Below are 16398 nucleotides of genomic sequence, written 5' to 3'. Positions count from 1 at the left end.
CTCAGGCTTTAAAAGAGGTGGCATCCTGAATCATGAACATGCTTACAGCTTATGCAGAGCATACAGCTCATGCTCATCAAGTAACAAATGACATGCGTGATCCTGCATTGTGGGCAGAGAGCTGCTCTAAAACTTGCCAACAACGAACACCCCTTCTCATTTTATAAAAACGTGCTTGGGGACAACAGACACCACATAAAAATAACAAACTGTCTATGTATAACTTGTTATACCAAAATGGCAACAGTTTGCAAAAGGGATTTTACTAGAAAGAATCCGTTATTTTTTGTTCTATAATTTTTCATTATTTTTGTTTGAAAAATGATTGTACACTATGTGTATAATTTCACAATAGTTTACTTTGTCAAGGAAGTGAAAACTATTGCATTAACCTTGTTTGTTTCATGTAAATGTTACACAGTAATACTTCATTGTTAAATTATTACACATTTTTTGTTGCTGTGACCATACCACGATTTTGTTCATTTTTGCCATGACTGTTCCGTAACTTTGCCTAATTTTACCAAGACAAAATCTTATCCATAAAAATGAAGCACTGCATCCTTATGAATGATGCCTTTTCGTCTAATTTAAGGACACCAAGGTTTGAATTCTATGTCATGAACAAATATAATCACCAATAGAATAAGATATAATATGATATTAACCATATAATTACTCCAATGGGACAACGCATGTGCTTAAAGTTAGCTGTATGCTTAAGTGCTTTATTGGATTGGGGTGTTAGTCTATTTCAGGGTATGTGTTGCTCTGAGACATTCAGACAGCTGAATATGAATGTACTTAGCAAACTGAATGACAAGCATTTGATCGATCAGTAAATCACATTTTTTTTTAATCCACTATATTCTACCAGTATAAAGGTTACTGTTAAAACAAAGAACACAAACAGTAACTTTCACCTTCTATTCTTTGAAAAAGTGCCTATTAAATTTAAATATGAAACAAAATCAAGACAGAGATATAAAATATATTTAGAAATAAGTATATAAATCAAACCTTGTATAAATCAAACCTTCTACACTCGATCCTGCAAGTTATTCTGTTGGGGCAGACCTCTGTACCAATAGGAGCCCCACTGACTACACTGAGGGATACATAAAGTATAGGACCAGAAAGGACCGTTTTGCTCATGCTGTCTGACCTCCTTTATGACACAGGCCAGAGAAACTTCCTTCAATAGCTACAATTTAGCTCCAATTATATATGATTGTACAATTAAAAAACAGCATTTTTTGCCTTTTCTACCTTCTGTCCTCTTAAGACCTAATATAGCTACAGACCTGGGTTCTGATCCTGCAAACACTCAAACACATGCAAATACGTGTCTTGAGGGGACTGAAGGGTCAGGGCTATATGTATCAGTCTGTGAAAGCTTTAGGAAAAAATAAATTCTGTTCATGCATAGGAACCATCTTCCACACTGGATTACTGCAGCCATTAATAATGTTTTCCAAAACATTCCAAAAGTATGTAAAATTAAAGCCTTAAAATGAGGCTTGCTTATTACCTGGAGGTTTGTTGTTTGCTGAAAATGAGATCAAATTACAGCACCACAGATAATTCTAATTCTCTAGCTAAACTATGGATTTATAACATTTTAATATGTTTATAAAAAGAAAAAGTATCTTATCTGATACTTTATATAAAGTTTTAGCTTGATGTTAGCAGAACTACTATCATCAAGAATAAAGGTGGGCAAATCATGTGTCATAATAAATAATATTCATTCCAATTTTATCCTTTTTCTTATTTGCATATTGATCCTGATATCTATTCATGTGTTTCTTACTTGCAAGAATTTGTGAAATAGCTCAAGAAAAATCAGACAGTGTTCACATCAGCTAGTCTTTATTCATATTGTGCAATCTATCACCTGAGTCACATGGCATTGTTTCTACTCCCTAACTGGATGATTGAATCTTTTTAAGTAGGAGAACTATGAATGAAAAATAATGCATTTTCTGGTACAAATTTTGGGACAAACCATCATTTGCACAAAAATGCACGGAACTTTCAGCATTCACAGATTTGGTTGCGCATATCTACTGACCACATTTGAATGCTCAAGAATAACGAATAAAATAATCTTACAAAAGATAGCAAACTAACCTAGTTTATTTTATTCTTTCATACAAGGAAGTGTTTTCACTAACAATGTGTTGCAAAATTATAGTCTATGTGAGGAAACCCCACTGAAACACCGGAAAACTGCAAGTTTAATCATTCTCTTGGGGAAGGAAAATGCCTTTCCTCTTCCCACAAAGAGGATGGGACATTCAAGTGGAGACCTAGTCCCCTTACGTTATCCTAATTCCCATGACAACAAAGCGCCAAATATACCAGTGAGAGTGTAGCACCTACAATGCAATAATACAATGCAATAATCTGTTTGTTGCTCATTTTCCATATGTGCAGAATAAAATCTCCATCCCGCAACAATTTTCACAGGTCTTTAACTTTATACACTATGAGCTATCCCATTGAACTCAGTAAATTCATTTTTCATTAATGCTCACAGTATGTAAGTTCTTTGTAGAGTTGGAGCTAAAATCAAAAAGCATATTTAAGAAACACACGAGGCAGAAGAAATTAAACAGATAGAAAAAAGCTGATATGTACAAATAAATATTACAGGTATAAAAGGTCTGATTCCCAGCTGATATAAATTGGTGTAGCTCCCCTGACTTCCTTTGGATATACACCAATTTGCACCAGTGGAGACTTGAGTCCAAAGTATTTATACTGAACTAATTGCAATTCAGAACCCAAGTAGAAATAGGAAGAGAAAAAAGGAGGGAAGGGGAGGAAAAAAAGAAAAGGAAATGATAATGTGAAAACGGGAAGAAGGGATGTTTTAGGTCTGTAGTATCTTCAATTTGATCATGTAATTTATATCTCCAATTTTTATGTTGCCTGATGCTAGAAAATCCTCTCAAATTTATTAGAACTTTTCTGAATGATCATTCATTCCACGGAAAATCTTTGAAAGCAGATTTTAGGAGCTATGTAATACATGTTTTTTGCATTTATTTTTCAATATTTGTTAAAATCCTGACGGTGCCTGCTCTGCTTCCTAATAAAATAAATATTAGGATCACCAGGTCTAAAGTATATAGAAAGTAAACTCTCTGTCTGTGTACAGATACTCATTAAAAAAGTGTGCTATGTCACTTGTGTCCCTGTTGCAACTTATCTATTAAATATAATATATATATTTGTTTGTGCAGTAATTCCATCAAGTTGGTGAATCTGTGCTCTATATTTATCAGCACATGGCTGACAGCAGCTGGGTTCATACATTTGGTAAGTATACTTGAAAATACTTCATCGGTGTGTATTTTTTTTCATGGATCAGCTCCTCTGAGCTACTTTATTACCTGAAATTACCTTGCTCAGGGTAATCCTTTGACACTGTTACACAGTACAATAAAGAAAGGCATCTCAGTTGCCTGGCTTTCCAGCCTTCTACCCAAAACTAATTCTGAACAGTAAGTAATATTCACATCATTAACCTCCATGTTTAGGTTCAGGATTGTTACATAAATCTGGGATTTACTTGGATTTTAATAGAACTCTTTCAATAATCGCATCCTACCATTAGGTGGCAATGTTTCCTAAATAATTACCAAGAGAGTGTGTCAGAAAAGGCTGGTACAACATAAATGGTAATGACATCCTTTCTCAGACAGTGGCCATACAGGGAAACTCATGGCTTCACCAAAAAAGCAGTTCTGTATTTTCAGAAAAACTAATCTGATTACTAACATTTTAGAGTAGGATTCTTAGAGATTAGTTCTCTGACTTAGTCTTAAATTATTTTAAAAAAATCATAGACTTTCACTCCCTGCCAAAATATTACCTACCTTTGATGGTTTAAGCTCTTATTCAGTATTGATTATCTGTATATTTTAAACACCTTTATAATTTAAAAGATCTCAATGATAAAATAATTACATTACTCTGTATTATAAAAATTAAAAATCAATAGCAGTTTTTAAATGAATTGTTTACTATCAATTATATTTTGTAAATATAATTTAATATGATTTCAGATGTACATTGTATCATATATTCTTGTGCTTAACTCAGGGTCAGTAAGATATCATGTTGTTAATAACAACAATCAATGCAACAACAGATTCAGGGCCAGATTCTGATTTCACTTTCCTCAGTGTAAATCTGGAGTAACTTCATTGACTTCAGCTGAATTATTCTGAATTTATACTAGTGTACATGTGGTTAAAATCAGACAGTTGATCTTTTAATTATGATATGTTTGTCCTTGTGTCTGTTTTCTGCTGTATGCAAGTACTTATATTGTAACTACATTTCAAAATATGAATGCCCTAAACGTCCTTATTTCCACTGAAGACTATGTTCTGACAGCTATATCATATAGGAAAATGATAAAAGACAAAAAAAAAAAATCCTATCACCTGTGGGTGAACATCTTTCACAAGAGGTCAGATATAGAGTGATCTTTCAGTCCTCATCCTCGATGGAAACCTGCACAACACTTTCAAAAGACGAGCCTGGGAGCTTAAATTCATTACTTTGCTAGACATAAAAAATCATGGACTGAACAGAAACACTGGATTTATGGTTCATTACAAGGTTCTGTAACCCACTAACCCCCTCTTTTTGTCCTTTGACTGCAGAGGTGTTAACGGGCTACTCTGCCTTGAATGGTCCCTTTGGATATGTGCTAACTACTTATGCTAAACAATCTGTTTCACCTTCCATTTAGCTGTGAGGCTCGGAGTTCCTTTCCCAGACCTGAAGAAGAGCTCCAAGTGGCTCCAAAGCTTGGCTCTCCCTCACCAGTGGAAGTTGGTTCAATCAAAGATATTATCTCACCTGCCTTGTGTCTCTTATATCACAAATACTCCTTTGTGACTTCTGTGATTACAAGCGTCATCATAGTCTTTGTCTAGTGCCTCAAAAGACTAGACTAATTCAAAATAGCAGATCTAGTGTTCAGTCAGCTATGTTTGACATCTTCCAAGAGATAACATATTTGTCCATTTGCCTGTTTTATGTCCCATGCTGAATTATCATAGTATACTTTACTCATGACTTTGACAGCTCCATGAAAAATAGTGGTTCCAATCAGATATTAGCCAGCACGCTAATTATTATCTCTGACCTAGCTATATAATGTATATAAAATGGAGTAAATTAGTGCCATTTCTATTAGAAATATATATATTTACACTGAAAATATGTTGTCAACATCTTTATTTGTATAACTTACTGTTGTTCAGGAGAGTGAATCACTGAATTACTTTGAGTGATGGCTGTGTATAAGTTGAAGGAGCACAAAAAACAATTTACTTTCATAAAATATTGTAAATAAGTACTGAGAACTGTCCATGCAGGCAGAGCTCTCAGAGGCTGAATAATTGGTTGAACATTCCCAGCTCTCTAATTTGGAATAAAAGATTCTGCTTCATGTTGGTATAGCAATAATAATATAATATTAAGAAGAAATAATAATAAATGTGAAACAATAGCACTATCTTTCAGATGAGACATGAAACTGAAGTAATGATGTCAGGCCATTAAAGATCCTTTGGCACTGTTCAGAAGAGTAAAGTGGTTAATTCAGGTGTCCCCACCAAATTCTAGTTTGAATAATGTCAGTTAACCTTCAGAACGTTACCCTGGTAGCTGAAAGCGATGGCTCTTGCATTCTTTGCACACACGGTGGGAGTCTTGGGTGGCAAGGAATGCAGCGTTAGCCCAGAATTGGATATAGTAATCTTCACTTCCAGGCATCAGTGCCTGCTTGTGCCTGTTGCTGTGTGCTATTACCTATCTGCCAATTTCCACCCCAGAGGTGACTTTATTTCAGCAATGGGTGAATTAGTCTCTGTGTATTCAGTACCTACCTCACAGGGAAGATGTGAGGCTTAGTTTTGTTAATATTCGTAAGTCACGTTGAGAATCTTGGACAAAACACATAATTGTGCCATGCATTGTTGTTAATTATTTATTACTAGTTCATGTATTATTAGCTTTGGATTGTTCTATTTTTCTAGATTTGAGGAAAAGCAAGTTTTTAAAAGTTTAATTATAATTTGTTGAATTTCTGTTTCAGTGTTGTTCACACTTTCTTTGCATGCTTTTTAGTGCATGTGGTTTAATTCTACTCAAACTTACAATTTGATAATGTGGACCACGTCTTATGGAAAGATTACCATACGGACATTTTCCTTCCCATTCATAATCACATAACATCCCTATGGTAACTGCAATAGTTGGCTACATGGGATTCATGAAAATAGGGGCTTATAAGAACTGTAGCTTATAAGATCTCAATTAATTCATTGGTCAGGTCATAAAAGAACTCTTGATATGTATAGCCTTTTTCTCTGCTTGGTATAGTGAGATCTGCTCAACTATTTAGTCATCTATAATTATCTTTCCCTCTGACAGTTGGACATAAACCCTGCTACTGCTGATAGCTAGTAAAGACTTGAGCATTGGTGGTTAAATGCTTGTGCTTATGGAACCAAAAGTTACAAGTTTTTGGAGCCAGAGATCTGTTTCTCATGATGCATACATGTGATTACTAATGACCATTACCACGTTCATGACATTATTGGTCATGTGCTATTTTAGAAGGAAATTGAGAAGTGCCATTGGACTGGGAGTAAAGTTCATATTGAAGGGAGGTAAACCAAAGAAAGGTGAGACTATCTGGATTCCATTATAAACTGAATGCTCTAGTAATGTTTTCTGACAGTGGTTGCCACAAGCAGTGTAAGCAAGAGGACTCTGTATGGTAGCAGTGGAATTGTACAGTTCTAATTAAGGAGGAATTTGGCCCTTTATTAGTAAAAAGTTTCCAGCATTGTATGCATGCCAAAACTAAATAATTACAACCACTCTTAATCTGTTACTTCCCTATTAAATCATTATGTTTGTCTTTTTATGTCGTAGGTGGAGAACTCAGGGGATCCATGGGAAAATTTCCAAAATAACCAACCACTTACATATTGGGAATGTGTTTATTTACTAATGGTTACAATGTCCACTGTTGGCTATGGAGATGTTTATGCAAAAACAACCCTCGGTCGCCTTTTCATGGTCTTCTTCATCCTCGGGGGATTGGTAAAATCTCTTTATTGCTACTACTACTTTAATACCAGCTTATTTACGTCTCCTGAACTCTATTAAGCAACAAACTGAACTGTTGTATCTGGTTTAGTAAGTTAAAAACATAATTATAAGGATTTTAAACAATTCAGCAACATACCTTTTTCTTTTTATAGGCAAGTATTTGTAAAGCCAGATCTTGTCACATTTTTGCAGAGGTTGTCATTCAGCTACAGTAAGAATAAGTCTAATCCATTTAAGAAAGTAATGCATGAAAATACATGAAATGCCTTAGCAATTCTATTTAAAGTATTATTTATAGTCCATTACTTTTCAGTGACAGTTGTTATTGTGCATTGTTTAATGACGGTTATTGATATTTTAAAGGAAGTTTGCGGTTTCAGGAGCCCTCCCCACCCTTCTGTGTTCCTTCCCAGAATTCCAACAAACACTGTGGTTTAGTACTGCCTTTAGAGCAGCATGCCTGATACAGACATTAACAAACCATGTTCTCTTTAATTTCAAACATGCAACAGTGTCATAATGTTCACTCACAAGTGACCACATTTAGTATATACACAACAAATTTCCTTTTAACTCAGCAAATTGTATCACTCATTTTCCAGCTCAAATAAGTATATATACAGCCCTAAAACTAATAGTTCTATGTCAAATTACCTTTTTTTAATCATTGATAATACCAGTACAACTGCTGCATTTTGTCTTTTAAAAAAAGCAGTTTAAGATTTACACTGTGCAAAAGAAGTGCGAATTAAAATTAATTCATAATATATTTATTGTACATTTATGTGCATATATGTATTGTTATACACACATTTATTGTACATATACATACATCTCTCTGTAGGAGATATGTGTATAACAGATACATTATCAATTCAATGTGTATAACATATATGTACATATGCATTTACATACAAAAGACACACATAATTGCATATGGATAAAGAGACCAACTTGACTGGCAGCAGCTCTAAGATGTATCCAGCCACGAGCAAGATGTTTGTTGGACAAAACATGGCAGATCATTTTTTTTTCTCCTTACTACCTTTTTCTATCATGTGTTCTTACAAACCTTTTAAAAACAAAACTTTTGAAAAAGGTTGGTTTTGGGGGGCTTTTTTGGGGGGATGACAGCATTTTGATTCTTGAGGGTACGTGGCATCATATTGTTTTTGTCTTCTTTTGAATTTTAATTAAGGGCAAAAATGTCCACTTATCTTGACACACCAAAAAAAAAAAAAAGTAACAATAGTAGTATCTGCTTTTATTTTTTGCAATTTATAATCTTTGAATAGTTTTTTTTCCTCTTCAGAAAGAATTAGACACAGCAAATATTTTACGATTGGATGCCAATTTGATTTTATTTTGTTCTTCTTTTGTTTTGTGTACTTTTTTCCTCCTCTTTTGACCATTACTTTAGTTTACTAGGTGTACATGTTCTTCAAGACAAACTTTTACATTGAACCATTTTGTTTTGTTTATAAGAATTTGCTTTTTTTAAAATTTTTAAAATACCTTTATAGGTCTAATTCTTTTGCATTTTCAGATCTTAAAGATAATATATCTTCTGAAAATATTCATCATCCCCCTTTCTTTGGCCTCTCTTTTTAGTCTTTTCTTCTGTCTCCTATCTTCTTCATAGGCCATGTTTGCCAGCTACGTCCCTGAAATCATAGAGTTAATAGGAAACCGCAAGAAATATGGTGGTTCCTATAGTGCGGTTAGTGGAAGAAAGTAAGTATTCCAAGAGGCTCTGCTGCCTCTGCTGCAGTAGAACACTCTCTGCATGCCATTTTCTTTTTTTTGTTTTTGTTTCATGCATGTAGGCAATGTTTGCTCGCTACGTGCCAGAAATTGCTGCTCTCATCCTTAATCGGAAGAAATACGGCGGGACTTTTAACTCAACCCGAGGCAGAAAGTAAGTCAAAAAAGACCAGGTGTGGTTGTGACACATTAAAGAACCCCTGAGTGTGGTGACATCTGACTCATGGACACGCCCTAAGATGCTCATGCTCTGTGACATCAAATGTTACCACCGGAGAGTTGTCACACTGTTATTAGACACCTGGGCTATGCTAAGGTACAAGTCACAATAATTTTCAAGATAATCTCTGGAGTCCACTAGAAATAAATTGATACATTCTGGAAGGAACCCTGCTATTTTATCTGCAGTTAACTTGTGGAATAAGGTAGTCACAACCAGTCAGACATCACTTGATTGTCTCTTGAACAATTATACCGGTCATCATTTTGAAATTACTCTGTCCATGAGAAAATTGGTTATGCCAGAACAAGACTTGGGCACTTTAAATTGCCTGGGTTATTTCATTATGATGGCCACTCTGGAAGATGGTATTGCTATTTTTCATTGACCAAATCCTAAGGGATGTTCACTACATGCAGGTCCCATTGACTTTATTTGGCATTTGCAGGTGTTCAAGACTCTCAGGATTTAGGACCAGTCTTTTTAAGACCATTACACATCCCCCCTATCTCTCCCCCCCAAACAAACAAACAAACAAACAAACAAACAAACAAAACCAAAACTATGCCAACCCTAAATAAAAAAACATTGAACTCAATATCAGTGTAGTGCTATAACCACATAAGAATAATTCTTTTTGGCTGGTAGCAACAGTTATGTTTAAACAGGCCACATAAACCTTCAAAAATTAACTGCTTTATAGTTCCATTGAATGCCTGTTTTTCACCTTGACCATGTTCAACCAAGTCTATCTGAAAGCCATGTTAGATCTGCTGGGAACTAGCCTCAATTAACGTTTACGTACTCAGAGAATAATATTATCTTTTCTGTACCACCGTACTAATTCTCCCATCTTCTGTTGAGTTCAGCTCATCCTTCTGCCATTACAGTGCAGAGATGGAGAAAACTGACTCATTGCCCTCAAGACCTTTCACATATACCTTCCCACATCACATAACAGAGGGCACTCCGAATAACCCTTTTTAGTGGAATCTAATTGTTTGTCCCTCCCTTCATCTTTGAGAATTAAGCATTTCAATTTAGTCCCTTTGAAACAATCACTTTACACATCATTTTCATGTGACAGAAATATGGTAATATCAAGTTGTTTCTCTTCCTAGCTAAGTTGAAGGACTTCAAAGATCTGTAACCATTTACCAGCTAATTCTTGAGCACTGATTTACATCATGTGATGCAGAAGTAAAAGCCTTGCCTTCACTAATTTCTTCTATCACTGAGCATTACAATATGTCCCAGTAAAGCAGATGACTCTTTAATCATTTTTTCTTTCCTTTAAAAAAAAAAATACTGTCAAATGCCTAAACTACACAACTGCTATCAGTACCAGAGTACGCTAGCACAGTTCACCCAGAAGATTAACAGAAGCATCTTCATTCTACTTTGCCTTCTCTGTCCATCAGAGAGAGAAGTATCACTAGTTTCCCCAAAATGTTTACTCTTTATATCTGTCTGTTCAGTTTCCTGCATATAGTCCCAGATATCAGAAGTCTAGAAGCTTTTCAAACATAAAACCACAGCATTTGTTGGTGTAACTCTTATTGGAGTTTCACCAGCAGAGAATTTGACCTAAAAATACAGATATAAAAATACAGTTTCAATCCCCCTAGTACAGTCTTTTTTTGTCACTGGTACCCAGCATTGCTCTGTTGTCTCTAAACTTGGACCTGATCTTCAGTCCAACCCAAACACCCTGAAGGCCTCAACTCCTAGATCACAGGCTTCCCGCCAGCTTTGGGGCTTGCTTCATCTCATGGCTTTTTCTATTTGCTTTGTTTATCTGTGCTCAGTTTGTTTTTAGCTCTTTCTCTGTTGGTCTCTACTGCCCATATAGCTTGTCAACTGAACTCAACTCTGTCATCAGCACACAGACTGTTCAGTTTACTTTACACATTGTTTCCTGGTTCAAAAGCTAATTACTAAGTACTTTAAAGAAGTCCTTTGCTCACGTGGATCTATCATCAGAGAATATAAGCTTGGGAACTGCTCAGTAAAAAGCCATTAGCACCCCTTGTTTGATGTTGCTTTTGCAGTCAGTAGAACAAGATTGATGAAATGTTATGTTTGGCCAAAATTTGAGTTTTCATTTGGAATTCAGTGTTGAGAGAATGGGCTGTCAGAACCAATACGTTTTCCTTCACTTGGGATACAGGCATGTGGAAGTAATTAGCAATGTAAGGTCTTTAGTTGAGCAACCAAGCATAGATTCTGGCAGCAAAAATAATGAGAAACTACAGTTGTTCTATTTCTAATGTCAAAAAGTTTCCAGATAAAATTAAGTGTCTACAAAATGAAAGCAGCTAAACTTTGTTGAAAGATGTTGTTCAGACTCTTAAAATAGCATGTGTGTTTGATTTTCTCTCAGAGAAAGAGACACATAAAATTTGTTTTGTGTGTGCGCGCGCATACACTCACAAACCACAAATATTGTATACATAAAATGTCTATTCAAATTATAGTTTTATATGGAGTAGGAAGTTAAACAAAAATGTATTTCTTGGTTCTTGTGTCAAAAACAATAGAAAATAGCATTATCCAATTTCAAGACCAAGGGTATATTTTGGGAAAATTTGCTATAAAGTTATACCTATTGAAGTAGCTGGAACCTATGCAGAAAAAGCATTCCCAATTGCTTCACTCACTCAAGAAAAACCAATAATGTTGACCTTATGTTTACACAGTGCCTTTCAACCAGAAAGATCCAAAAACATTTTACAAACTGTTATAATCATTTTGCTCATTACAGAAACACATTCACCTTGGGTGTGAGATGCTCACACATTTTGGGAATAGAAGGAGTTTGGAGACAGAATATAATTGCTGCTCTTGAAATGTATCACAGCACAATTTTCTGTTGCAAAACATCCTAAGAGATTTTTAATTACATCAGATGGGTTTTGCAACCAGTCGCAATAATGACTCTTCCAGGAGTACAGTTGACAGAACACCATACAAGAGAATTTGTTTAATACTGACTTTGAACGAAGTGTCATTTACTGAATAACCAACACTATTTAGTATTTCATATATCACAAAATAGCACACTGAGGTTTCCCATACAAATACTGACCTGGTCCAAACTTTGCTTACCTGATGATATCTGATACAGTTACAACTCAGTGTACTATGGCTGCAGCACACAAAATAGTTAAAAAAATCCTCAATCCATAATTATTTTTGAGTTTACAACTCTTCTCTATGGACAATAAGAGCCATATATCACAACTGGCATGAAATGACCATAGATCATTTAATGAGAATGCTGTAATCATGTTTTTACCCTTGTGGTATGATATCCAGAATCAGTAGTCTGTGGGCTAGGAATAAATGGGTTTCTAAGATTACAGTTATTCCCAGGATAAATACTGTAAATAAATGCCTTGACATAGTCATTAGTAAGTAGAAAAGACTGTGTAGGAAGCAGTTATTAGACAGAATATGCTTATCGTAATGAAAGGATAATTTAAACTGAAAGTAGAAAATAAAGTTTATTCAGTGGGACAACCATAAAGGGAAACATCTCTACTTTTCATGTTACTAATGGGATTAATGATAAAAAACATTATTTATTCACTATGTTTACTACTTTCAATGTGTGTATATAAGGACCATGTTTGTTCTGTCCCATAAGCTAATGGAACCACTTATTCTGCCTCCTTTCCATTCATCTCTAGTGACCAGGTTTTGTATGCTGTTTTTGTCCTTTTTTGCAAATATTTTAAAAAAGGCCATTTAAGGTGGCTATATGTAAAGAAGGTACTATATGTGACATTGTCTGTGACTTGTGGCGTTCCCACTGATATATGTAGGAGTTTAGTTCACAAATTGAGATCTCTGGTTCTAGTTTCTGTACTGCACCACCAGTCTGTAAAGTAAAAAAATGATCTAATGGTTAGAACAGGGTACTAGCAATCTAGACATTTTGGTCCTGTTTTTGGCTCTGCCACTGGTTCCCTGTTTGATTTAGGGTAGTAACATAATTTCTCTGTGACTCAGCTGACCTATTATTATAATTAATAGACTAACATCTACCTCACACAGGTGTTGTGAGGCTTAATGATCATGTTTATGCTTTCTGCAGATGAAAGGTGCTATCTAAGTGTGAAGCAGAGATAAGTTTAAAGTGAGGGTTAAATATTATAATCTGCTTTATACCTCAGTTTGTGTCATCACACTGATAATGCTATATGCAATATTATATATGGTTTATCTCACTAAAACATTCTGAAACCTTGCAAAGCATTAACTAATGACTAGACAAAGCAAATACTGTACAAGAGTTGTGTTTTATGTATTTAAGCAATTTCATAGGTGGATTTCTAAATATAAAGTATATTTAGCAGACAAATGTGTTATTGTACTGCTGAATAATATATTATGTTAGAAATGGCAATGGCAACATATGATCCATTATAATATCTGGACTTCAGGTACTTAGTGATATATTGCATGCTACAAAGGTTGAAGGTGTGGAAGTAATTGTTAACTAAATTAGTAGAATGCTAGGATCATGAAGAACAGGCATAGTAGTTCCAATAGTAGAACTGGACAAAAACAGATGGAGGGAAAAAGTTCAATATGACATGAAATGAAGAGGGAGGAAAAAGCTATGTGATCTGGGAAGTGTAATATAATAGAGGACCTGTAGATCAGAAACAAAACAAGAAAGATTATAAACAGAAGAAAGCAGGCAGTCATTTTTTACTAGGGATATATCAGTAGTTACCAGGTGATAATCTATATCTTGAATATTTGATGTCATTATTTCCCCTTAGTGATCTGCCCTCTTCAGAGGAGTTCTGAGACTATCAACTAGCCCCTCTGCCCAATGTATAGTCCTTCTCATCTTAAACTTTCAGCTCAAAAGAAACTACCAGGAGCCTATCAGCAAGCATTCCTGGATCAGCCTCCAGGATTTTAGAGCACAACACAGCTAACCATATATGGATAAACAGGACCGCACTGAGTCCAGTGTCTGCTGGCTGATAGGGAAACAGAACAGGGACTCCAGACTTCTAAATCAGTCCATTTGTGCCAGCCTCTGAAAGGCTGGGAGGGTCTCTTTGACTACTTTTTGTTTGGATGCTCTTCTGAACTTCTCCAACTAACCTCTTTACTATGAAATTCAGGCTGGTGTTCTCATGAGGTCAGTTTTTCTCATTGGATTGTCAGTGCTGCTGGGTTTTGTCTACACAAAATTCTGCAAATGTATTCTTCCTTGTGGTATTTTGGAACTTCCATTTCTAGTCCCAGCCAAATTATGAATAATAGAGGAATCTGAAACTTCAAAATAAAAAAATAAATAAAAAACAAGCTAAATTAATGTTTCTGAAATTCTTGAAGTGTCAAGTTCAGTTTGAGAGTTGGATGAAACTCCAGATCAGTTTTAAATTGATCTGAACTGATTTGCTCCTTCCTAAATTAACGTTATTTCACATTTATGATGTTCTCATTCATCTTGGAATCAGGATGGCCTTTACTTAATTGTTTTCTGTATGTACGCACATGCTTTGCAGCTCACATGATCAAAATTGACTCAAACACTGAGGAATAGTTTTCCAAATTGTACTGGACAAAACACTAGAAAAAGTTTTGTAAGGAATAATCCTGCAGTGGCAGGGGGAGACGGATGGATTAGATGACTCAATAGATCTTTCTTCATCTCTGATTTCTATTTTATTTTTAGTCTATAGTTCTTAGGGACAAATTTTGCTTCCCTTACTCATGCAAACTTCTGTCGATACTATGGTTGTTTATGAAAAAAGTTAGGTAAATGTGGCTCTGTATAAATACATGTTATATATAAACCACTTGATAGTAAAGATTAATGCAAGATACTATTTCAAATTTTCAAATCAAAAACATTTTAATCATCCTGAGATACTGCTCTAGTTAAGACTTGTGCTTAAGACTTGTATTTTAATCAAACCGCAGTGCTGTGCAAGCTATTAAAATCTCTTGTTTCTCCTCTCTCATGATCTGCTCTGCTTCCCAGAGATTTCTTCAGATTTCTTACATTTATAAGCCATATATTAGCAAATCATCAACATATCATCAGGAAGGATCATCTGTTAGAGATTCCTTCCAGAAGGAAACATGGAACTCAATAACTGAACTTCACAGAGATTGAAAAAAAAGAACTGTGGACAGATAGATACAGTAGACAGAGAGACAAACAGATAATTTAAGTTGACAGGCCATCTTGGACTCATTAGACATACTGGTTTGATTAGGAATTAGAATGACTGTGGTTTTTTTTTTTTTTTTTTTTTTTTTTTAGACTTAGCTGAATTGCTTGGCAAACATACCCTTGATTTCTTTTAGCTTCAATAATGAGCAGCATAGCTCCAAAGATAGTAACATTAGATTATTATATTAAATAATTTGATGCAATATGGATGATTATTTTCCACAGGGATATGGAGCTAGGGTTGTGTTTCATTTTCTGCTAAGCATTCTTCTAAGCCTCCGATTTCAAATGAAGAGCCACTTAGAGATACAGAAAATTCGATGAGCGTTAAATAGATCTTCTTGTTGTGTCCGCATACTGCTTCCTGTCTCTGCCTCAGTCACAGGTATTGGGGCCAGTGAGGTAACACCACTTGTTAAATAGATTAACAGATAGAACAAGTAGGACAGAAGACAGAATCTTTCCTCACGTTTTCTCCTGTCTCCATTCTTTTCTGCATGCTCCTTTAAAATGTATTCATTGTTATGAAAGGAAAAATGGAAATGTAGGCAGTGATATGTAACAATATTTATAAGCTTCCTTATAATCTTGTAGTCTGGGTCTCGTAACTCATGCCCACCTCTTAGAACAATAACTTTTACATTTCTAGGTGAAAATCTAAAAATGCCAACTTTTCCCTTCCCATCCCAACATTTAAAACAAAAACAAAGTCTTAACTGTGTTGTTTTAGTACAAAAGTGGCAGCCGTTACTATCCAAATTCTGGCCTAAGAAAATGAGTCTGGCTTGTGAGGTATTCAAATTGCAGTGACTTCCCATGTTCCAAAGAATATACAGGCTGTGATTTACTAATCAAACATTCCACAAAGAGCAACGTGAGATGGCAGAAGTGCTGAAAAAATTCACTGAGCTTTGGTAAATTATGATCTTTTATTTCCACACAGCTCTGTTGTGGAAAATTAATCATGAAATTTTGGGGGTGATTCCACTTGTGAGAAATGCATTGTTTTCAGTCATACATAAAATGCTTGAAATGTTAAAACCTTTGACATCTTAAT

The 16398-nt window shown here is 35.1% G+C and overlaps 1 protein-coding gene across 2 annotated transcripts in view; it reads left to right on the top strand.

Annotated features, from left to right (window-relative positions):
• KCNMA1 (potassium calcium-activated channel subfamily M alpha 1) overlaps nt 1–16398 on the top strand; it is a 708266-nt gene that overhangs the window by 491295 nt on the left and 200573 nt on the right. For both annotated transcript variants that reach the window (XM_067539508.1, XM_067539518.1), the window contains exons 7-9: nt 3252–3327; nt 6970–7140; nt 8792–8883. In XM_067539508.1, the coding sequence (XP_067395609.1) occupies nt 3252–3327; nt 6970–7140; nt 8792–8883 (339 nt within the window). The remainder of the gene's footprint in view (nt 1–3251; nt 3328–6969; nt 7141–8791; nt 8884–16398) is intronic.

The sequence above is a fragment of the Emydura macquarii genome, unplaced genomic scaffold (genome assembly GCF_026122565.2).
Source record: "Emydura macquarii macquarii isolate MOO-44397 ecotype Brisbane River unplaced genomic scaffold, CSIRO-AGI_Emac_v2 contig_67, whole genome shotgun sequence".
Taxonomy (NCBI): domain Eukaryota; kingdom Metazoa; phylum Chordata; order Testudines; family Chelidae; genus Emydura; species Emydura macquarii.
Note: the sequence above shows the minus strand (reverse complement) of the source record. Positions and strands in the feature narration are given on the sequence as shown.